Here is a 24,279-nt window from a genome sequence, read left to right as displayed (position 1 = left end):
AGAAAGTGCTCTGCCTGTTTATTGTCAATCCCACCTCCCGCCCACAGCCCCAGGCAAACATTGCACATGTTCTCTTGTCACTGGTTCCCCATAGCCTATTCTCTTCCTGACCCACCTGTTTTTTCATCTTAGTATTACTATTATACATGTTTCTGGTTATGTGTAAATTAGATATATTTTTCAAAAATTTTAATGCATTAAAAGCCACAGAGATTCTTTGCTTGACCAAGCTGTAGTCAGTTTCCTGAACCTTCTCCTACCCTAGGCTCATTCATCTATAAAAGCTAGTTTTAGCATAAACCCTGCTAAGTCAGTATAATCAGAACCTTTGGCCATGGATATCTCATCACCCTAGATATCTGATCAGGTTCCCCAAGCCCCACCTTTCCCCAGGTGATGTCTGATCAGCCTAGCCTGTCTTCACCAAGAATCCTATTAAGTCTGTTTAGCCAGAACCCTGTTGTGTACTCTAATTTTCCATCCGCTGATCCACACCCTGCTCTTTGGCTATAAATTCCCACTTGCCAGTGCTTTGTTCAGAGCGCAGCCCAATCTCTCTTCCACTGTAAAAATCCCACTGCAGTGGACCCATTAGCTATCGTCATGGTTCTGAATAAAGTCTTCCTTACCATCTTTAACAAGTGTCATTGAATATTTTTTTTTCTTTAGCAAAGAAACTTCTAATTAAAGAAATACTGAAGTCAATCTTGAAATGTGAAAATGTTATCCTATTTCATTTCTTCTTCAACTCAATATTTTTAACAGTTGTTTTTTTTTAAGAAGCCTACTAAAATTATGGGAAGAGCTTAAATTTTATTAAATTTTAAAGTCTTTCTACATTTTTGGAGACACACGTATAATGAGTATAATGAATGATTAAGCGTGAGGATTTATACCTACTTATTTGCATTTGAAACCTATGTCTGTTATTTGTGAACTCAGCCTTTATCTCCCTTATGGCTATTTTCTTATCTGTAAAACAGCAATAATCAATAGTACCTACCCCATACTTTGTTGGAGGATTAAATGAGATAAATACAAGTAAAGGGCTTGGCACAGTAGTTAGGGAAATGTAAATGCTCTATACATGCAAACAACAACTGTAATAAAACACTTATAAAATGCTTACTAGGTAGCAGACACCTCATATATTCATATTCAATCATTTAATCCTTACAACTACCCTGTGAGGGAAACACTATTATTGTCTCCATTGAATTGAGGAAACTAAGGCATAGGGAGCTTAAGTAACTTCCCAAAAGTTGCATAATGAGAAAATGGTGGAACTGATAACCTAATTCAGGCAGTCTAGCTCCAGAGCCTACATTCTTTACCCCAAAGAGTCTCAGCATAATTTATATTTCAGCTTCCTGGTAAATGTATTTGCTGCAGGCTAAATGATGACATCCCTTTCATGATCATACCTGATGTTTTCATTTTATGGTTTTCAAGATTATATGTGCTATATAGTCTTGAGATTTCATTGCTATAATCTTTATTCTATCCATGCTATTTGATTTCTTTAGTATTAAAAGGATTTATTAAAATATACTAACTACTTTTCCCTTTTTAACTTTATATGTTATCAAATTATTCTACTTTACATTGAGTGAGGATCATACCACTAATAATGGATATAACCTTTGTAGATGTTATCTCTGGGATATTTGTTTTTAAAGAAATAACTTCGTCCTTTTAGGGGATAAGATTACATTTTTTGAGGGCCGGCCGAGTGGCTCAGTTGGTTAAGAGCTCGCTCAAGAGTTTGAGCTCTAAGCAACAGCGGTTCGAGTCCAGCCCGAGCTGAGCAGCCGCTGAGCTGCCAACAGGTAGCAGGATNATGGCTCAGCTAAAAAAAAAAACAAAAAACAAAAAAAAAAACAAAAACATTATAAGATTACATTTTTTGCAGATAATTTTAGATATGTTAATATCTGAAGGGTATATGAATATAACATGTTTACATTGTATTTATGTTGTATATATTGCATATTAAAATGGTATATGTGTACATATTCACACATAATACATACATTTAATATTATACTATATATGTTAATTGAAGTTACTGTCTGTGAAAATCTGTGATGCCATCTATATTTTTACTTTTCTGGTCAATAGTAATTTTAATAGTGGTCATCTATTTACTAAATGCTTTTGTAGACCCTATGTCTTGTCTTGAAGAACGACACACATCATTACTGTAATTGTAGATTGAAAAAAAACCTGAATATACAGGCACGATGATGTGAAATTTTAGAGAGGTGAGTATTTGTATCAACCACCAGTTGTACAAAAAAAAAGAAAGCAAGGTCACGAGCACAGTATTTTCATTTTGTGAATTAAATTTGGAGATCATATATAACTGATCATAGCCTCTTGATTACCTGTGATCTGAGGGGTTTCTGGTTTTTTTGTTTTTGTTTTGGAGAGAAAGGGTTTAAATGAGTAGAACAATACAAAATAATAGACAAAGAATTTCAGTCATTTGAAATTTAGTAAGCTTAGCCAATAAGATCATTGTCATTTCAGAATCTTCATAAAGTAAATATCAGTTTGTTCCTTAGTTGAGTTTTATATTGAGTCAATTCTTTCTTCAGCATACATGAAACTCAGAGTTAAATCTCAGAGATACATAACCTCAGAATTACATAACCTTAGGGTGATCTTGTTCAGGTTTTGAAGTTTGAATGTGTGTCTGTGTGTTATCCCTGGTATTTGAACAGAAATGTTTCGCATTTCTATTTTATGATTAAGGATAGAGAAGAGAAGCTATCAAACCCCATTCCCCCCCCCCATTTCACCTTATTTACTTATTCTCTAGGTGTGGTATGCATCATTAGTATCAATCTAATTTCCCACTTAATATTGTTGATGTTTGCAGAGGCTTTTAAGGAGGAAAATCATGAAGATACTTTTCTTATATATTAAGGGACAATCTCTCTCTCTCTCTCTCTCTCTCTCTCTCTCTCTCTCTCTCTCTGGCAATGGTAGTGCATTTAATATTATCTTAATAGGCTTAAAAAGTGAGCCTCCCTTAAAAACTTAAATAACTAACCAGGAAAAATGGTGGGGAAGGCATAGGGTTGAAAGTAAGGGAAGACTGCCAGCAAGAGGCTGTGTCACCATGAGGAATGCATATAACTTTTCTGGGAAACAGTTATTCATAAAATGAACAATGTATTATTAGATCAATTTAATGATCTCTTAATTTTTACATTACATGATTTTATAACATGATAGGAATGAAGAAGAGAAAGAAACTTAAAAATGAAAAATATTATTCAGGTGTAAGGAGCTCTGAATAATTTATAGCATAAACCTCCCACCAACAGTGCAGTTTTTAATTGTAAGGTTAGCCTGTAATATTTTTCTAATTTCAGTTACACATTTTATAGGTCATAGCCTACCAAAAATATGTGAGTTAATTGTAAGGCAACCACTTTTCATTTTTTTACTAATTGAGGCGTAGGTTTGTGAGGAATTCTTTATAGTAGAAAATATTTTCTTTTAATCTGAAAAGTTTTGTTTATTGTTTGTTTTTTTAGTTGAGCCATCCTGCCACCTGGTGGCAGCTAAGCGGCAGCTCAGCTCAGGCCGGGAATCGAACCTTGAGCGTGCTCTTAACCAACTGAACCACTCAGGCGGCTCAAAAGTTTTGTTTTCTTAATTTTATAAAACAAAATGTTATAGATTGAGCTTTTAAACAGTCTCAAATATATTTGTAGATAATAATATTTTATCTGGGTATTTAGAGCAATTCTCATATTTACTCTCACTTTATAGCTCTTAATTGTTTTGCATATATGATATATATATTTTTTAATTCTTAAGAATTTTTTAATTCTTAATTCATTTTAATCCTTTTTTTGTGAAACAGTTTCAAGAAGCAATTATATTTATCCTAAAGTGGAATGGATTTAGATGATCAGTTTCTGAATTTGCTCTTCCTATTACAATGTACTTCATAGGATTTAAAGCTAAATATAATATACAACAGCCTCCCATTTAAAAGGAGTTTCCTCTAATTCTGGTTTCACTTTCTAGATGACCTCACTTAATATTGAGAAAATACATCATCAAAAATGAGGCTGACATTGTGAGATCACTTGGTAGCTGACTTACCGTCGCACATAAACAGCAGGCTTATTGTAAATCACAGTATCGCTTTCAGCCAGAGACCCACTAAAATCACTGCACTGTAGTTTCCTGAAAATGCCATAATCCTTCAAATGCCACATTAAACGGAGAGAGAAAAGCATCAGTAGTGCCTGCACAGTTATGTAGAAGAATGAGCCCAAACCAAGTGGAAAGATGTTCTGGAAGAAGAGTAACCTTTCCCTTGATGTGTGCGTTTCCCATTATATTTCTGACACAAAGTGTTGCAAAATGATTTAATGGTGGCATTTTGTTTTGCTGACTCCTTTTTTTCATTAAAAGAAACCAAAGTTAAGATAGGAATGTAGGGGAAGAGTGACCAAGCACTGAATCCTATTAGAGGAGTCCGTTTTCAAAATAAATAAAATATTTTAGGGACATGGCTTTTCCCCTTTACGTTGTATGTTAACTGTGATATACCAATCATTTAGTCCTAGTACGTCTTCATGATGCTATTATTTGTTCTTTAAAGTTAATGTTTTTTGCTCCATTGTCTGCCTTTTCTTTTTTCCTTCTAGTCACCCCTGAGCATATGTGACATGTCAGTGAATCCAGGAAAGCTTTGTTTACTAATTACGTAGACCTCACCTATTCCGCATAACCCTGAAAGTGTCCTGCTTTTGATTGTCACTTTGGACTACATCACTAGGGCTGATTATACAAGGAAACAGTGTGAATAGACTCAGAGGTCTAAAAGATCAATGTCTATTAACTTTGACAGGGTACATTTCTATTGGAAATGAAGTCATGAAGCTGTCCCACATAAAACTAGTACAAGTTTATTACACCTATGAAAACATGCTGAGAAAGAGAGAGTAAATTGCCAAAATATAGTTTGTAAGACTTTTGAACCATTGGATTTTCACGTTGGGTATTGATACAGTGTGTCTGGGTATGGGCACAGTCACAATATTATTTTAAAAACAAAAAGCTTTAGAATTTATTTTATACATTCATATTTCTTAGTATCTCACTTAAAAATACATCAGCTAGTGTCTGACTAAATACTACTTTAGTTCCTCCCTACCCCCAGTATTATAGGAATAGTCACAAAAGGTGCAATTTTATTTTATTTTATTGGGAAACAGTGTGTTTTTCCAGGACCCATCAGCTCCAAGTCAAGTAGTTGTTTCAATCTAGTTGTGGAGGGCGCAGCTCAGTGGCCCATGTGGGGATCAAACTGGCAACCTTGGTGTTATGAGCACTGTGCTCCAACCAACTGAGCTAACCAGCTGCCTCAAAAGGTACAATTTCAATTAAAGGAATGGAAATTTAACTTGGAATTTCTCAGTCCTTCCTTTTTACCCTACTGACTAACTTTTTCAGTTAGACTGTTGATCTTTATAAGCTCTATAAGATTTAAGATATAAATCTATTAGATTTAGTTTCCTGAGAAACGTTAACTCTGCTGCTTTTTCTTCCAAATGTCACAAAATGGAAGGATTTACTTTGAGTTCAACAATTCTTTATCTTCATTTTATTGAATTCCTTGCAAAAAATTATCTAGATTAAAAAAAAAACTAATCAGGACAATATGCAATATGGATATATACCCCTGTGCTTTCAACTAAAAATAACTTAAGGGTTTTGTTAGTGATATAATTAAAGTGTGCCTGTGAGCTAGTTCCTTCCTTCATTCCTCCGTCTCACTTGCTTTCTTCCTTCCTCTCTTTCTCTCCCCCCCCCCACAAACACACTTCTCCAGTCAGTCTACTCACTCACTTATATCATCTGGTCATCAGCAAGCCACAGAAATGTGTTCCATAGAAATAATGTTTTCCCAAGAATTTCACACAGTGGGTATTTGCAGGATTAGGATTACCCAGTAAAATAACTGTAAAAAAGGAGTGGTAGCCAATAAAACCAGTGGGGCTGTAAAAGAATGGGTAGGTTTAAGTAAGGAGGAAAGAATGGAGCAAGGCATTCCAGAGAACACAGGCTCTGCGAGCATAGCCGGGAAGATGGGAGGAGGTTCTTTTATGGCAATAGGTAGATTCAAGAAGAGAATATGGAGAATTATTTGACCCAGAAAAGCACAATTGTGATTGTCTGTTTGGAGTGTTAACATTACATACGTGAGATATTAAGAGATTTTATAAGATGCTATTTTTACAACTATTACTATTTGCTAAAAATGTAGTTAAAAATAAGTTACAAAAATTAAACTTCAGAAGGTTCACAAAGAAAATAAATTCACACGTGCACATAAGTTCTGGAAAAAAATAAAAACCATTAGTAAAACAAATGTTTTGACATATACAGATAGCCTTTGATTTTAAAGATAATGGCATACTGGGTTAGAACGCATTTGTTAACTTATCAGATTGATTTTTTTTAAATACCAAAGCAATATATGTTGTTTGTAATCATTTAAGTAACAAATGTATAAAGGAATGTTATTTTCTCCCTGTTTACTCTAAACCCTGCCCCTCTGAGATAACAGACATTACAGTTTAGTGTATCCAGAAGTATCCATACTTCTAAGAACAAACAAAATGTTCAGGGCCCGCTAACTGGCCTCCACCTTCCCTCCGTCTCTCCCTCTTGCTGTTGTATCTATTGTAGGTGTTACTCTGAAGCCTTTTTTAAAAAAAAACTTGAGAGCATATAATTAATTTTTTCAATAAATACAGAACTAAACCAGTTTTTTTTAAATATAGCTACAAAGTATATCATATTGTGGATGTCCCATAATTTATTATATTTCTCTATAGATGAAAATTCATTTTTTGTTCGTTTCATTTCTATCCCAAAGTGAGATAGCTACGACAACTTATGTGTGTGTGTGTGTGTTACTACATGTATTATTATCTGAAAATTAAATGATCAGTTTCAAAATTTATTGTCTGTCTCCAAAGCAATACCTTCTTTCATTTGCCAAAATTGGTTATTATGATATTTAATTCTGTCCTAGGCAAGGGCATGCTGTTGTTTAACCAAAGTTTGTTTTATTGTAAAGAACTATTACTTCAGTTCTTTGGTGAAAGAAAGTGAGATAAATAAATTTAGAAAAATTATTAAAAAGTGAATAACCCAGTTTCTTTGGCTTTTCTTCCATAGGTACTATATCAGTTGTTTAATTCTTTATGGTTTTCCTTTGAACCGTATATGAATACTCTAGAAACTTTTTTTTATGAGGAACTTAATATATGTCTGTGTTCTGAAAATGGGCAATTTGAGAGAAGCCTTATGGGTGAAGAAAAGAGTGATACCTTACGTTGATTACCTTGTGACTATACTATTAAAAATATAATCGTACATTGAGACTGTAGTTTAAAGTGGTTCATGCATTCTGTGTGAGTTTGTCATTTTTTTTGCACAAAAATAATGCATGAAGACAAGCCTTCTAAGTGATTTAGTTCATAAAGAGGCAAGCACTTGAGTGCTGTGAGAATTGCTAGATTGAACTACATAAAAGTAACTCTTTAAGTATATTCTCTACAAAGAACAGCCATCGGAGGAGCTCTGCTTTGAATGAAACCGTTAGGCACTCCTGCATTGCTCAGCAAATCAGATGGACACAAACAGCTGCACAAGGAAGATAGGCCAGGGAAGGACTAAATCAATGGGATTCTGTCACATCCACCTGAAACACCATCAGTCAATAACTTTCCTTTTAGGTGACTGAAATCTTTCAGACCCAATTTTCTCTTGTCAGGTTATTCATTTGTGTCAATTATTAAAGAATAAAAAAACTGCCTGATTATATCAGGGATCTAGTTGTGACATGGCCTGTAAGTGTAGATCTTTTTAGAAGGGAAGTTCAATTTCATGTAGAGCATTGAGCACAGTGACCAAAAGACTTCTTTGACTGTTCTTGTGAAGCTTTATTTGTAACAAAAACATGGAATCTAGTTTTCCCTCATTCTTTTAAAAATAAGGTTCCTGTGTTTATTCTCATCAAATTTCTTTTCCTAATCAATTTCGTATTCATTTGGAGACATTAAAATCCATTCATGTATTCATCAAATTGTTATATGGAGGGTATATAAAAGACATAAGAATTTAGAGGATCGTGGGAATATTTCTAAAAGGAGGACGGAGAAATCCTCATATTAAACCAAGGTGACATTTGAGTTAGATCTTGAAGAATGAGCAGGTTTCAAAAGATTAATATGGAAGGTAGGAAATCCTTTAAAAGAATGGCTGAGCGTGGAAAAAGGCACAGGGTGTGTTCATTGGAGTCATGTGTGATGTAGGTTTAAGGCAGATTGGTGTCTGGATTCGGGCTAATGATTTTAAGAGTCCTAATTGAGATTAATTGAAGGCAAGAGATGATAGGAAGGATTGTGCTTTAGAAGATTGATATTGTGGTGGTCTGTGTGACGAATTAAAGAGAAGCAGAGGTAGACCAGTTTGGGGGCTAGGAATCTAGACTGATGGGAAAATAAATGGAAAGGATTAGAAAGACTCAGGAGACATAAATTCACCCTAGAGGTTGTAGCAAATAACTAATTAAAATGGGAAGGCAAGGAAGAAAGGAGAATGTTAAACCAAACCAGGTAACTTTAAGATATGCTATCTGAAAGTAGAGCATTCCTGCGAAATCTTGTAAGCTAAAATGGTGTAAAGCAAAGAAGCAATTGCCATTCATTTTTATGGAAAAATTTTTGAGCATTCTGGGACCCCAAAAGACCTACTAAATGATACTAAATAACACATAAAATCTAAAATAACACTAATAGAAAATCAGAAATGATATAACTAAAAAGCTGTATAAGGTAGAAATAATGTATGTACAGTGTAGTTTCACTGGAAGGCTGAGAGCTAGTGATGATGGTGTTAGGTTAAGTCGACCAAGGTGGGGGTGGTGGGAGGTATTGATTGGGGTATAGGAGAGAGAGAGGAAGAGGGTCATCTATTAACATCTCAATGTCATCTGAATCATCAGGGCAGGCATGTCATTAACATCTTCCTACACCTATGTCTTGATGTCAAAGGTCAAGGTTTATCATCTGTGTGGCTGATATGGGAGGCCTGAAATATGACAATATGCTTGACTTTGTCTCACACACTTTTCTATCATGTAGTTTTTTGTAGGCACTCAAAATATCCTGAAAACCTGCCCTAAACCTAGGTACCCTTTCAAAACTCAATACCTTGGTGTACGCAGGAAAGTTCAATGCATGCCCAATGTCATTTTGTTCACCATGATCAAAACTCTTTAATGACGTCCAGTTTTATGCTAAGCGTAACACCCTTAGGAGCTCTCTTAGGCTTTTCTGATACTTTAGAACACAGCTAACTAACGGATACACAAAGTAAATCAAGGTAAAGCACAGATGCTCACAGACACAGTTCAGTTATATTGGCTTGATGCCGAGATGCTGAGACACGCCTCTGGAAAAGAGCTGCTTGGTGCCACTCACTGCTCTGTGTGCACGATGCCTCTATAACAGTACATTGCAAAACCAACGCTGAACTCTATTTTTGCTTTTCACCCTTTTGTACAAGTGAAGATCATCTTTAGATTTCTTTCAGTTAGTGAAAAAAGGTACTAATGTAGGTCTTTTCCTAAAAGCGAAGTGGTGTAACATGAACTTTCGAAAAGTGGGGGATACCTGTAATTGATTTGAGTATCACAAAGATGAGCAGTCATATTTATTTTTTGGAGGCAAATACAATAGGTGAATGGCACCATAGGGGATTGGGAGGTTTCTTTTTAGAAGTGTTGAATTAGAAATTTCAATGTATTTGAAGTTTAGGATTATAAATATACGTATTTAAAGTTATGAGATTATACACATAGAACTGAATCAAACCCTGGAAATAGATTTGGTAGCTTACAGATTTGTTCTATGCAACTCAAGTATCCAAACGTAACTTTCCTACCTTTAAGCAAATGACTGTGCCTCTGAGTAGATAGTGAAGGTCTGGTAGGAAATCGTGTTCTGTAAGAATGGAGAAACTGAAAGAATTGGGTAATTTAATTACCAAGTAGGAGATCCTCAAGATGAGACTGCTTAATACTCGGAGGGTTTTTAAAGCTTTTTTTTAGTGACCAGAACATCTTTGTGTGTAAATAATATGTCTATGTTTATTTCAGAAGTTGTGGAACTTTGTAATTTGCCTCCTTACCACCCCCTACCCACCCCCATGCGCGCTCGCACAGACACACACACACACACACACACACACACACTTTCTTTTTAGCTTTTGTTTTCATGCCTCTTTGTGGTTCCTTCTACCAGCTAAATTTTCTCTCCTTTCAACAGTGGTTCTTAATCCTGAGGATATGTTCAAATCATCTGAAAGTCTTATTAAACCGCAGAGTTTCTGTTGTAGACATTCTGTGTTGGTGCCCAAGAATTTGTATTTCTAACAAGTTCTCAGTTGATGCTGATTCTGATGGTTTAGGGACCATACTTTGAGAACCACTTCTTTATCCCAGAAGCTCTTCAGCTGAAGCGCTAAAATAGTGGTTCTCAGGTTGGCTATGGATGCAAATCACGTGTAGAAAGATTTACAAACAAAAACAAAACAAAACAAACATTCTTGGAGATTTTGAACCAGTAGTTTCTAAGTTGATGAGGTAGAGTTTGGGCATCTGCAGTTTTACCAAGATCCACAGGTATCAGGTAGAGGTCCTACCTACTAGTACCTATGCCAGTTCTCTCTCAGGCCCTTGGATTTACCCTTTCATTATACTAAGTTTCGACTGTTTGGTGAAGATTTTAGAAAAGCATTCAGCACATAATTATTGTATATTCAGTTTGCACCTGATGCTGGCTTTGGTTCCAAAGATACAGAGGGAACAGCATAGGAGTGGTACCTCAGAGTATAAACCTCCCTGCCTTTTTTGCATATGCTCACATATTTACCGATATAAACCCACATGAGGGGGTCTTTCTGAACTCTTCATACTGGAGCTGTGGTTAGGTAGGGACCTCCTAAGATGAAGAACCCTTTTCTCTGCCAGCTGAACCTCATCATTGACTCAGAGTTTTTAGAAGGAGACACAGTTCTCTCGGCCAAAATGTTAAAATAAAATGTTGAGGAATACAGATAATCTAGGAATCATTTCAAGCTCTGCATACAAAAATGACAGACCAGTTAAAAAAAGGTTTTTTTTCCTCGTGGTGACCCCTGAACCAGACTGGCAATAGCAGTGGCTCTAGACAGCTCCAAACTGGGGCAGTATCTGCGGATATGTCTTCAAGACCATGACCTGTTTTTACTATAGTCAGAAGGTGCCCAATAAAACATTCAGGTTTTAGACACTAAACTTTTCATTTCTCTTGTGACTTTAACTCATGGGATATTTAGAAGTGTGCTGTTTTACTTTCAACTATTTATAGGATTTCCCATATACCTTTTCGTTAATGATTTCTAATTTAATTCCACTATGGTCAAAGAACATATTTTATATGATTTCCATTCTTTCACACTCATTGAGGTTTGTTTTATGGTCCAGAATATGGTCTGTCTTGTTCTACATGCGCTTGAATAGAATGCATATCCATCTGTTGTTGAGTGGAACATTCTAGATAAGTGGGTGGATCATGTTCAGGTGTTTTTATACATACTTATTTTCTGTCTACTTGTACTATTAATTACTAAAAGGAGTATTAAAGTCTCCAACTATAGCTATAAATTTGTATATATCACCTTTCAGTGCTATTAGTTTTTGCTTTATACATTTTGAATCTCTTGTTATTTCTTCTTGGTGAATTGAACCCTTTATCAATGTAATGTTCTGTTTACCCTGGTAACCTTGTTCTGAAGCATACTTCGTCTGCTATTACTATAAGCAGTCCAGTTTTCTTTTGTTTGCTGTTTTCATGGTGTATCCTTTACCTTCCTTTGTTTAACTACCTATATCTTTATATTTAAAGTAGCTTTATATTTATAATTATATATGACATAGTCACATAGATATGCACACCCTGACACACACCATTTTTTAAAGTGGATTGGATTTCTAGTTAAATAGCATACAGTTGAAACGTGCTATTTTATTCAGTCTGACAAGCTTAATCTTGTAACTGGGTTGGTCACATTACTCAGGGTTATTATAATTATTGATATAGTTAGGTTCACATCTACCATCTTGGTATTTACTATTTATTCCATCTGTTCTTTGTTACTTTTTCCCTCTTTTTCTGCCTACTTTTGCATTGAGTATTTTCTTATGATTCCATTTTATCTATATTATTGTCATTATTTAGACCTCTTTTTAAGACATTTTAGTAGTTGCCCTATGTTTTACAATATACATTGTTAATGTGTCACTGCATCCCTTCAAACATTATTTTACTACTTCACCAGTAGTATAAGAACCTTAAAACACACACTTAATGCCAGAGGCAGAGTTAAGGCTAGCTCAGTTCTCAACTGAAAGTTTTCCTTCCCTTCACATTCTCCAAGTTCATTGTTTATCCCATTGTATGTAACTCAACAACTTGTTCAATATTATTGCCATGAATGACAACCGAAGAAGTGTGCACACTCCCAAATCTTGGCATGTTGTCTTTTCCTCTGTTTCTTTCTTTCTGGCATTCTTCTCCTTCATTTTACCCTACCCTGAGCTATCAAAAGTGCCATGATGTAAAAATGAAGACTTTAACATTTAAATTTAAAGGGCGAGGTAAGGGTTTGTGTTTGTGTGTATGTGTGTGTGTGTGTGTGTGTGTGTGTGTGTGTGTAGGAGGGAGTATATGTGAATCTATATTTGCTTGATTTTTCTGTAAATCTAAAACTATTAAAAAATTTTAAAATTAGGTGGAAACTTTTATATGTATTTAAAAATTTTTGTTCATATATTTACTTTTATTCATATAATTTTAATGATTTTAAAAAAATGTTAAGAATATATAGCTGTTGTGTATTGTTTGAAAACAAAGTATCAGAATAATATGCGAACAATTTTTCATCGCAACATTTCTTGATCAGCATTCCCTCCCTTTCCAATGCTTGTGGCTCTTTGAGACCTTTCGCAGTGTCTCCTTTTTCTGTACTAGTTACTCTGTACACCTTAGTTCCTCTTGCCTTCATTCTGTGTGTCTCGCTTCTGATTGAGCACTCCTTGGATCTCAGTCTGTTTGCCTTGACTCTTCCTCCTTTTTATTGCTAACTTATAACTGCATTCTGTAGCTCTCATATAGCTCAATTCCCCAACCTTCTGGGTCTTTCTCTTGCCCTATAAAATGGCCTAAATCTGAACTCCAGTCATTGTGGGAAGTCCACCAGTACCCTCCCTAATATTGCAAATAAGCCATAAATCCTGTTTCTTCACTCTCCACTAGACCCTGCTGTTCTTTTACTTTATTCTCCAAACACCATTATTCTAAGGCTATCTTGAACCTTTACCAAACAACATAGGGTAACAAGGCTGACAGTACAGAACAGTCGAAAATTTAAAATTGAATGCTTTATATATATCACTGTTCTTATTAGTTACTTGGCCATCCCTGCCACCAAGAATGTTCCCTTTTGCCTTAGATCTGGCTTTATAAAATGCAATGATCAGTGATTTAAGTTAATGTTTTTAGACCTAAAATGGTACTGTGTTGTACATCACGAAGAGAGGTTTTAAAGAGGAAATTAGAAAATAAACTGGGTCTTGTGAAAAGTTATTTAAGAATGCTTTTCTATTAGTAAAACTTGGGCAAGAGATGTTTAATTTTAAAAATATCTGTGTTTGTATAATGAAGATAGCCCAGCTTCCATTGACTTTTTCTTATTAAGTTGATGTTCTGATAAAATTTGGATTAAAAAGAAAATGTTTATTCAATATATATATTTATAATTCATTTGATTTGATGATTTTATTAGACCTGTGGAATGGCTAACCAGCCTCACACATTTAGTATTCAATGTATGACATTCTTTGACTTTCAAAATCTCTGTTGAAACACTGAACTTTTAAGTAACTGTGTATGATTCATAAATATTTTTTATGTTATGTGTTAATGTTTGAATTTTTAAATTTTCTTTTTTTTTAAATAAATGCATTATTGACAAGTAAGTCATATGTAAAGAAAACAGAAGCCTGAACATAGTATACATTAATTACATAGTGAAGTGTGGTATTTCTGGAGTATGCAATCGTAGAGTAGTAAACATAATTTCAAGCACATAGAGCAATGAAATATTTCTCGTTTTGCTCATTTATGTTTCAGTAAAATTTACTTTTGAAATTTTTTACTTATTTCCCATTGCAGTGTGTTAATATTGTTAATGTATTCAGAAGGGATTATCTATTCCATATTCAGTTGTTTGGGAAGACGGGGACTGTAGCCACAGTTCTGCTGCAGGGTAAATGAATGACCTTGAATTTAGTTACCTCTAAAGCCTTTTTCTCATCTGTGAAATGAGGGCATCGGCCTTAGTTTTTTCCTCAAATTTTATAACTTTTGTAACTCAAAGAGATGCCAAAACAAACACCATATAGTCCTGAAAAGGCTCTCCAAGTCTGTTAGCCCCCAGTTCATCTCACACTTGGATCATCTGCTCAGCATCACTCCTAAGAGACAAGGGAGAACCTGCTGGGGATAGAAGTGTATAGTAACCTATTCCTTCCTGAGTCGGATCTCCAGCCTGCTGACAGATCTCTCAATAATTGCAATCCTTGGAGCCTTACAAAACAAGTATAATCCAGCTTCTAGTATTAGAAACCAACTATAGTAAGTCCTCACTTAATGTCATGGGTTGGTTCTGTGACTTTAAGTGAAAATGAAACCAATTTTACCATAGGCTGATTGATATACACAAGAGTAAAGTTCCTACTGCATCTTAACAATGTTATAACTAAACTATGTTGAATGAAACATTATTCTAGGACCTGCTGTATATTGTTTTCTGATTTTTTTAAAAATCAAACAACCTTTTTCATCTGTTCCTCCTATAACAAGATTTTGATTCATATTATTTTCGTATAGTTTTGGACATATGAAAGGGACATAACAGGAATGAGATTAAAAGCAAAATGAATTTGAAAATACGATTGGATATATGTTTTGGAGTTGATGATAGATTTTGATATCTAGGTAATGGCATATAAAAATCTCATATTTTTAACACTTGTAATTGAACCCCAGAGAAATGTTATTTTAAAGTCTTCATGGACTGTGAATTAAGATAATTAAGATAGTATCTTACACGCATACTATGCCCCAGACTCTGTTCTCTGCTCTCTAAATGTATTATCTCATTCAGTTTTTTACAACAGTCTCGTAAGGTATGCACATCTCTATTTTGGAGATTAGGTAACAGAGACACTAAGCATCTTGAAATGGAAATGATTCCAATTAGAAATTGAAATTATACTATATAAATTAGGTATGTATCAGAATATAATTTCTTCCTTTCCAATAAACACTATTCTAGTGTTTGATAAATCTACTGGTCTTCACATTAGCTGCTTGAGATTTATAGAATATTTGTTATGGGCCAGTTCATGTGCTATTGCTTACTGTATTTTATCTCAAGTAATCCACACGGCAACCCCATAAGATAGATACTGATTTTATCCCGATTTTGTGGGTGAGGAAATTGAGAATTACTTGTCCAAGATCACACTAGGAAGCCGTGGAATCAGAATTGAGTCTAGGCAGTCTTGCCTGTGTAGCTCATACTCTGAAAGTCACACCACCTCACCAACTACACTGCTTTAGCATATTTGACTTGGTTGGAGCAAAAGAAGTAGATGCTGCTCCTTGGCAGACAATTCCAACTATACAAGATACAGGCTATTTGTATATACATCAGGGAAGCCCTTTGAAAATAGTGAATTCCTTTTTATCTCCTTCAATTTGCAAGTAAGGTTACTAGATTCCTATGGAATCAAGACAAAGCCAAAACTTGATCTCTGTTGTAAAAGACCTTTCGTCCTACGAAGATAGCCAAGTCAAGTCATATTGCTTACTCTGGCTTTAAGAGAGATTTGGAATATTAAGGAAAGTTTAGGATGGAGGGATACTAGCAACAGCTTTCTAGTTTATTTTCCAAGTTAAACTTCACCTTAGATTTCATTGGGGTTTAAAGCAGATACCCATACCTAATGGATCTATATTCAAATTCATATCAAAGTTAAATACAAATACGTCTTTTATGTTGTCTGCCAGTCTCCATCATTTGTGCATGTAATTAAGTTAATTTTATTTCTATGATAAATGATGTGGTTGCTTCCTCTTGCATTATGCTTATCCAGTAGTGCTTAACCTGTAGACAAAGCACTTCTCAGAATATCAGATTCAGAATGTACTTAACGCTCTTCACTTGGAGACTGAAGCACTGAGAAAAGTTAGCATATGTGCTTATTCAACAAGGGAATTCAACTCTTCCTATCGACTTCCCTGTTATTCAACAAGGGACTTCAACAACTTTATTTCTCATGTGCTGATAAGTACATTTCTCTGAAAACTTTCACATTATATTCTTTTTTCCTTGTACAGTTTTGCTTTTGCTTTCTTTGAAGATTATTCATTCAGTTTGGCATGGTAGCTCTTCTCAGTAATGCTCTATTTGTCTGTGATTGTGCCACTTTTCACTTTCTTTTTCTCAATGGAACTTAGAAGCATTAAACACATCTCTTTAGTAGCTAAAAATGAATATGAACTTTTTCTATGGTGTGTGACTACTTGGCAATTTCACCTCATCTATACAGATATGAATATCTAAAGGAAATGAAAAATTGTTATGATTACCATAGTCAGAAAAATATTCAAATTAGTAAGCACCTAAAATTTCTCCTCCAAAAATAAAGGACCAAAGGTAACAAATGAATATGTGTCAGTAGGGAGATAAGTACAAGAAACACTAGAGAAAGTTTTGTTAAATAAATGGAAGTGAATGAGTTTTGAATATCTGGCTAAAACTAGTGCATTTATAATCAATGATCAGGTCTTTACAGGGAGGCGTATTCTCTGTCATTTTTGTTGTACAAGCCATTACAAAAGCTAGTTAGGGATATACTTTTCACAATTGTAACCGAACATTCTGAGAGTAGTTTTTAAAAAAGGAAGGCAGTGTAGGCACAGAGGATAAGAATCGTTTGAAAATTTCCTCGCTGAGACTACTCTATAGTTGAGCAGAACCAGCCCTGTACATACAGATCAGTTAGGAGTGCTTGTTTGAAGCACAGTAGCATGCTTTCTCAAGCACTGTTAAGTTGCCATATTTGTTGAAAAAAATAGCAAAGTGCTATTTTTCAAAACATTTATTAATCAAAAAATACATGTTTTCTTATGTAAATATAAACCCTTTATCACTTTTATATTTTCTTTATGTTTTAGTAGGATAGATTTATTTTGACAACAAAAAGTGTTAATAATACAAGAGGAGGCAACTCAATGTTTCAAATGAAAAACTAGTTCAATTTACACCAGTAAGAGCCAACTAAAGATCGTGGCATCTAGGTTTAGGGTATCTATCTCTTTGGACCAGATCATATGTTATTTGAATCTACTGTGGTGTTGTTAGTATGTTTCATAAGACATAGTGCAGAGCTGCTATGATCTTTAAATGTTAATGTTCTTTTCTTATCACTTTACTGTGTAGATACCCTTCATGAGACCCAACTCTGCCACAGCTCATCCTCGGAGGCAATCCTGGAAAACCTCTTTTATAAGTGTGATTTTTAAAATGTGGATAACACTCTCAATAGAGTACATAAAGTAAAGGAGAACAGCTATCTTGTCCTTCCCATAAGCTTATCACTGCAAAAAGTTGCCTTTGCTTGTCAGGTTTGGATAGAATGTAATTGATTGGTTTGTTACTTGGACTGACAAGGCACTTAATTTGCCTGTGTGGATTTTTTCTATTTTTTTTCCTTTTCCTTTTTTTTTTTTTTGCACTAATCAGAAATATTTGATATGTGCATTGTTGAAAAATACTAGATAATGTCTTTTCAGAATTGTCCTATTAAGTAATGTCTTCCCTCTTGCTTCTTTGGCAAATGATGATATACAGTGTTTGGACTTACTGAAGAGTTACGGAAGCCTATGGGACGTAAATGCAATGTACTACTCAGTGTTGTTGTTGAACAGTATCAGTAACAAACAAGAAAGACAATGCATTCCACTAGTCTGTTACTCTGTTTCATCCAACTTAATACATATATTCATATATGAATTGCTGCATTGGGAAACAACTATAGACTCTTACCGTGAACATTAATTCTATTTATAATATTCAGCAGACGTGAAAGACTTGTAAAGTATATGTCATTGTAGTTTTGACTCATTAGTCCTAGTGTGAAAGCACTAATATTATTAGCACGAAATCTTTACAACTTCAGATTTTAAGCTCATAACATAAGAGTATATCTGTGTTGATCTCTAGATCTTTTTTTTAGCAATGCCCAAATTTATTCAGTCTTTGTCGATTTAATATAAACTTTCTGTGTTCAGTATCATTTTATTTTTCTTGACCTTAAGTACGAGGTTGTGAAATGAGGGAGATACAAAGCTTATTGACTATACAACCTGCCAGCTGAAAGATCTTCATCAACATCTGTATCTTTCCAGAGGTTTACAGAATTATAATTTGATCTTCAAGCTTTAATGATCCAGTTTTAAGTCAACTACAGAAATATGTTGAATATTTCATCACTCTCATCTTGAACTGACTTAGAAGAGACTCTTTGCTGAAACTGAAATGCACATATACATGTAAACTGTCAACTTGTTTCTTGGAATTTCCTGATTTATAAATGTGGTTTTGGACATCTTTTCAGGTATAGTGGCAACTGAAAATAGTTTAAACTTTAGGAATAGAGTAGGCAATGTTATAATCAAAAGCAAGTGTAAATATAAAGTTGCTGTATGCTCATAATCTTTAGTTATAGCAAGGAACCATATTATTGGGTGTTTAATAAAAGTGATATGTATATAAAATATGTATAAACTGAGAATATTAATTTATTGGAGGAAAAATTTTAATCACCTGTAGAAAAACTAGTAGGCTTTTTTTTTAAGAATAAGAAAGGACTCATTTATTACTACATAAGATTAAGAAAAGGTTGGCAATTATCACTACTGCTGAACTGCAGCTGCTTTTAAGAAAAAATTACAGATTGTCACTTTCTTAAAAGAATGTGCTAATGCATTAGGCATTGGCCCTCCTTTGATATATGGTGAAAATTACTAGTGGTTATTTTATTTCAGATTTTTTGAGAAATTATTAAGTCTTGTGGTTTTGGTGTCACTATTAATCAAAATCCTTTCCACTCTGGTTCTCATGAGAATACTACATCATCATCATTCTCCATCTTGCAGTCTTCAGTGGTAGAGATGTTATTCTGTCTTTGATGCCAGCCATAAGAATCTTTCTCACACATCACATATATCAACTGCAGAATTCATTAGATTATTGACCCTAGAAACGTATTTGGAATGGGAGAGCTTTTGAAGGAAGTTAAAAACACTTTCTCCTGATAATCTTCTAAACGCTCTCCTATTTCCACAGTATAAAATTCACTCTTTTTCCCATAGTTGGTCCAGTTGCTATTCAAAGGAGATATTAATGTGTATTTAAGAAAGTATACACTAAATGGTTCACATTTCAGACATGTGTAAGAGAAAATGGCGCAACAGGTAAATGATGGCTATTGGTCACAACACAGGAAAAGGAAAAAAATAATAAAATATCAGGAAGCAAAAAAAATGACTGAAATACAAGAATGAAATGCTAGTAAACAGCACTGGCTCCCAAACTTTATAGTGTATCAGAATCACAGGGAAGATTTGTTAAAACGCAGATTGCTGCCATATTCCCTTCTGATATTTCTCCTCACTGTACTCCCTCCTCTGGTCTTCCATCAGTTTCTCATTCATGGGTCTGGAATGAGGCCTGAAAGTTTTCGTTTCTAACAAGTGTCCAAATGATGTTGATACTGCTGACTAGGGACACCACTTTGAGAACCATTTGTACTGTGGTTAACCTTAATTGATTGAATGTTGCTTTAATCTTAAAAGGGCCCTTACATTTTCAAAAATATTTGTTTCTAGATAAAAGAGTTTATGGTAGTTTATCGACAATACATACAATATAATTTCTTTTCATAAATTCAGTTAAACAAATGTTTATTTGATTTTATACTTATTATGGGGACAGTAATATTTTAGATTCAGAAATGAAATCAAGAAACGTAGGTAGTCTTTGTTCATAATTCACTAACTGCTGTGTGAAAAAAAGATTTGACATTAGGGTTATGGTTGCATGAAAACAAAATTTAGCCTTTCCTTTATCCATCTTAAGTGTAGAAATGATATTTATATATAACTTATATGTCCTTGTTAATGTGTTTCAATGTTGATCTGATTTTACATTTATGATATTAAAAATAGATTGCCGAACATAAGTAATAAGAATATTCACACCCATTATCCTATTTCCCTGGCTTTACATACTACTACTTAACAAGCTACTTAAAACTCTCTTTTTAAAAGCTTAGTGTTCGTTATTTGACAAAACTTACCACCACTGTTTTACTTGATTCACACTATGAGAATAGTTTATGAATATTTCCCCCACATCTATTCAAGAAATTCAGAAGGACTCTCTGCAGCAGACTGGAATATTAACATGATTAATTTTGTTTTCTGAAATTGTTTCTGACAACTGAAACTTGTATAAGAGACTCAGCTTTAGAGTTGCATGGCATTAGAAGGCAGACATTTTTTTTCTACAATCCGACCCAGCACTTTGTAAATCTACATAATATGAAAGATAGCGATTAAAAATATTTCTGAGATGGATATGCATTGCAAATACCTTCTGTATGAAAATGGAGGCCTCTTTCTCAGTGCTTATGCTAAGACTTTCTGCAGGCCTGCTGATAAGATTCACTGCTGTTCAGGTGCCTAAGATATAATGAAATTGGATGCTCCTGCTGGGCCTTGTAAATAAAATGAGATTGACCCCTAGCCTTTATCTCATTTATCTGATTTACATTGTAAAATGAAGATCTACACTATTGATTAGAGCATAATTAGTTAATTATGAACAGGGAAATGCAAAGGTATGTGGGGCTTGAGCACAGCAGGTCGGACTGCTGAAACATTTGCAAGGGCATGAGCAGATGGAGAACAGTTTATTAAAGAACAAAGCAAACGTGTTTCAGGTATGGAGATGTCTAATCATTCTCTCATGCTGTGAAGAGGTACTTGACCTTATTGTGTATTTTTATATGAATTATTTTGTTTCATTTTTTTTCACTTTTAATCTTTTGTAAACTGGCTTCTGCAAGTGTAGCTAACTGAAGTGATCCCATTATTTAACTGATTATTAATTATGAATTTGGATTTCAATAATTTTCCATATATTTTTTTCAAGTCAATATTCTTCATGTATAAAAAATATTTTTGTCTTTCTTACCACTCATCCATTCATTCCTTCCTGTGATAAGTGTCTACAGTGGCATTAATGAAAATAGGTTTAAGACCTCCACATTAGTCTTATATTTGTGAAATATGATATAAAGACATTTCTGAATTATTTTGTTTAGAAAATGCTTCTATACGTGGTTTGCACTAAAACTGTTGTAAAATATAAGGAATAAAAATAGGTCTTTATTGATAATAAATGTTATTCTAATATTGTAGAATGCAGAATTTTGAGCACATTTGTATTATTTTCAAAGTGTTTTAACTCATGGGCTACAGTCCTGCACTTTCTCCATTTGTAAGAAGTGACTAATTGAAATCATTGGCCACTGTTCAATGAAAGAATCTGTCACTATTGGTTAATAGATGCATATAGGGGTTTAAGCTGCTAGTGAGCTTTTATTGAAGTAATGTTAATATTCAAGACCAATTCTTTTGATCTTTCTCGTATAGAATTTTTACCTAGAAATGATGGAAAAGTAAGAAAATCCATTTCATGAATTAATTCTCTTGATATTTAAGGGTTTTTTTTAAGTAAACAAATGTAATAGCATAGATTTTTAGAGTCAGTTTTTATTTTCTCTGTATCGACTTGGAAGGGATCTTAACAAAATGTTGCATTGACATAAAAAAAGCTATTTTTACTGATCAACTTGATCATAAAAAAGTACCTTCCTTTTCAAATCCTATGTTGAGGATTTTTCTTCTTCAAGTTTAGCTTATCACTTGGCTATAAATGATATGCACAGAAGGTACACTTAATTATTTCAGTTAGTTTAAAAAGTAGTTATTTAGTATGCTCTCCTAGTGACATTATCAATTGGAAATTAGGTGAGCTAAAGAAACCTTTCAGAACACTGGCATTTAGCCTGTCGCAGGCACAGGAGGAAATACATCAGTTGTTTCTTATTTACTTGTATATACATTCTCAGTAATCAGGTAAACATGACTGATTGCTCATTATATGGGTCACAGGACATATGCACATAAATCATTTCTTCCTCTTCTTTGTCTAGGGTGCTATACTTAACCATATGCTAAGTAAGTATTTTAAATACACATAGAACTATGTTTATTTGCTCACCGCATTTTGTTAAATCAATATCTAAAAGACCATATATATTGCTGCTTTATTATTTACATCTGTATCTATTATGAATCTGATGCCTAGGAAATTGTATTTAGTAAGAACTGAGTTGAACAATCAATTTTCTATTTCTTATAAATAGGATTCATTTTATCTCATTTAATATTGTAATTTTAGAGTTCCCTATATATAGTGTTAATGTGAACAGTACTTATTAGATGTTCTAAGGATATTTCTGTAAGCATCCAGTTTGCATTTTATTAAAAATTTCATGGTGTTTCTTTATAGCTTAGTTTCATATTATCTTTTAGTCATTTAAGACATTACCTTCCTATTTATGTGCTATTGGTATGTTACATTAGTATGTTTTTATTACATAGACATTGTGTTATTTAATAAAGTATATTGTGTTATATCATTATGCTTTTGTGGGTCAATGACTGACTGCTTTCGCAAAAAATTTTAAAAACAGTTTATTCCCTATTTATTTTGATAAATATATACTATATCATGTGCTGCAATTATGTTTTTCCAAGTATATGTAAGAAGTAGAAGTAGAGACCATAAATAGTAATTTGATCAATATCTACTGCCACACTATTTCAGCTTTTATGTAGCAGAATGATTATAAACCCTTATGAGTTTCTGATTTTTGAGTTTTTAACATGGTCTAAATTTCTAACATAGGCAGAAATTTGGGGCTGACAAAATTTGCTAAAGTTTACAAAATGATATGTGTGTGCAAGAAATAAGCAATCCACTATTTTTACCATCTACGTTGTTCTTCGGTTTCTAGGATTCTTAACAGTATCTCTTACGTTTGCCTATGGTGTATTAATTCTTGCAAATTCTGCTTGAGTTCACTTGTGTCACTCAGGATATTCTTCTTACCAGCACATAAAGATTTGTTCAATTCAGTATTCTAGTGTAGAAACAACCAGATTTTTTTCCACACGGAAATAATTTTAGCCATTTCTAGAAAGAGCTTCTATTTGTATATGCTTGTTTAATAGAGCGACTGATTTCAAGACTGACTTATTTCTTTTTTATTTTTTCTCTCCTGGATTTTGGCAATTCCTAAGTGTATTAACTACTCCTTTTTGCTATTTAGTCTTGGAGTTTTTATTTACTGGTGAGTGAGCTATAACTTGGGAGAACTCCATATCACCCCTAATTCCAACAAGCAAATTCTTCCTTTCCCCTGGGACCCATCACAAATACATTAGAGTAACATATGTACACTAAGTCATTCAAAAAGGCTCACTACTGAAGGAATCAGTAAGGATTAGGTTACGTCCAAATGGTATATACTTCAACATTATCTTCTAAAAAGCTAGCACAGTCTACGGCCATATCACCTTGAACGCACCGATCTTGTCTGACCTCGGAAGCTAAGCAGGGTCGGGTCTGGTTAGTAAGTACTTGGATGGGCGAAATCTAGCATATAAAACTTTTCTTTTCTTTTTTTGCATTTATTCCTTAGCTGAAAGATAACTTGATTCTACAGTTAATTGAAATCAGCTAGAAATTGGAACTATAGCAAACTTGTTCTTAGTTACTAGCTGGAAATTCATAGATATACCAACAAGAGTCACCTGCATACATGAAGGTGAGAAATGATGAATTATGGTTCACCTTTATATTGACATCATGGTGTTTGACTTGAATTATACCCTAGAAATCTTAATTTGCAAGTTAGTGTGACAC

General features: G+C 34.0%; 1 protein-coding gene across 5 annotated transcripts in view; it reads left to right on the top strand.

Moving 5' to 3' along the window:
* The window catches only part of PHF14 (PHD finger protein 14), a 172,689-nt gene that overhangs the window by 85,643 nt on the left and 62,767 nt on the right, over nucleotides 1-24,279 (top strand). Inside the window, exon 17 of one of the 5 annotated variants that reach the window (XM_019662198.1) lies at nucleotides 17,659-18,829. The exons of the other annotated variants lie outside the window; for them this stretch is intronic. Coding sequence (XP_019517743.1) covers nucleotides 17,659-17,671 — 13 coding nt within the window. The 3' untranslated portion in view covers nucleotides 17,672-18,829. Of the gene's footprint in view, nucleotides 1-17,658; nucleotides 18,830-24,279 lie in introns of those variants that run through there. 5 annotated transcript variants of the gene reach the window in all.

Source organism: Hipposideros armiger, unplaced genomic scaffold, assembly GCF_001890085.2.
Source record: "Hipposideros armiger isolate ML-2016 unplaced genomic scaffold, ASM189008v1 scaffold_370, whole genome shotgun sequence".
Lineage (NCBI taxonomy): Eukaryota > Metazoa > Chordata > Mammalia > Chiroptera > Hipposideridae > Hipposideros > Hipposideros armiger.
This window is presented reverse-complemented; position numbering and strand designations above follow the sequence as displayed.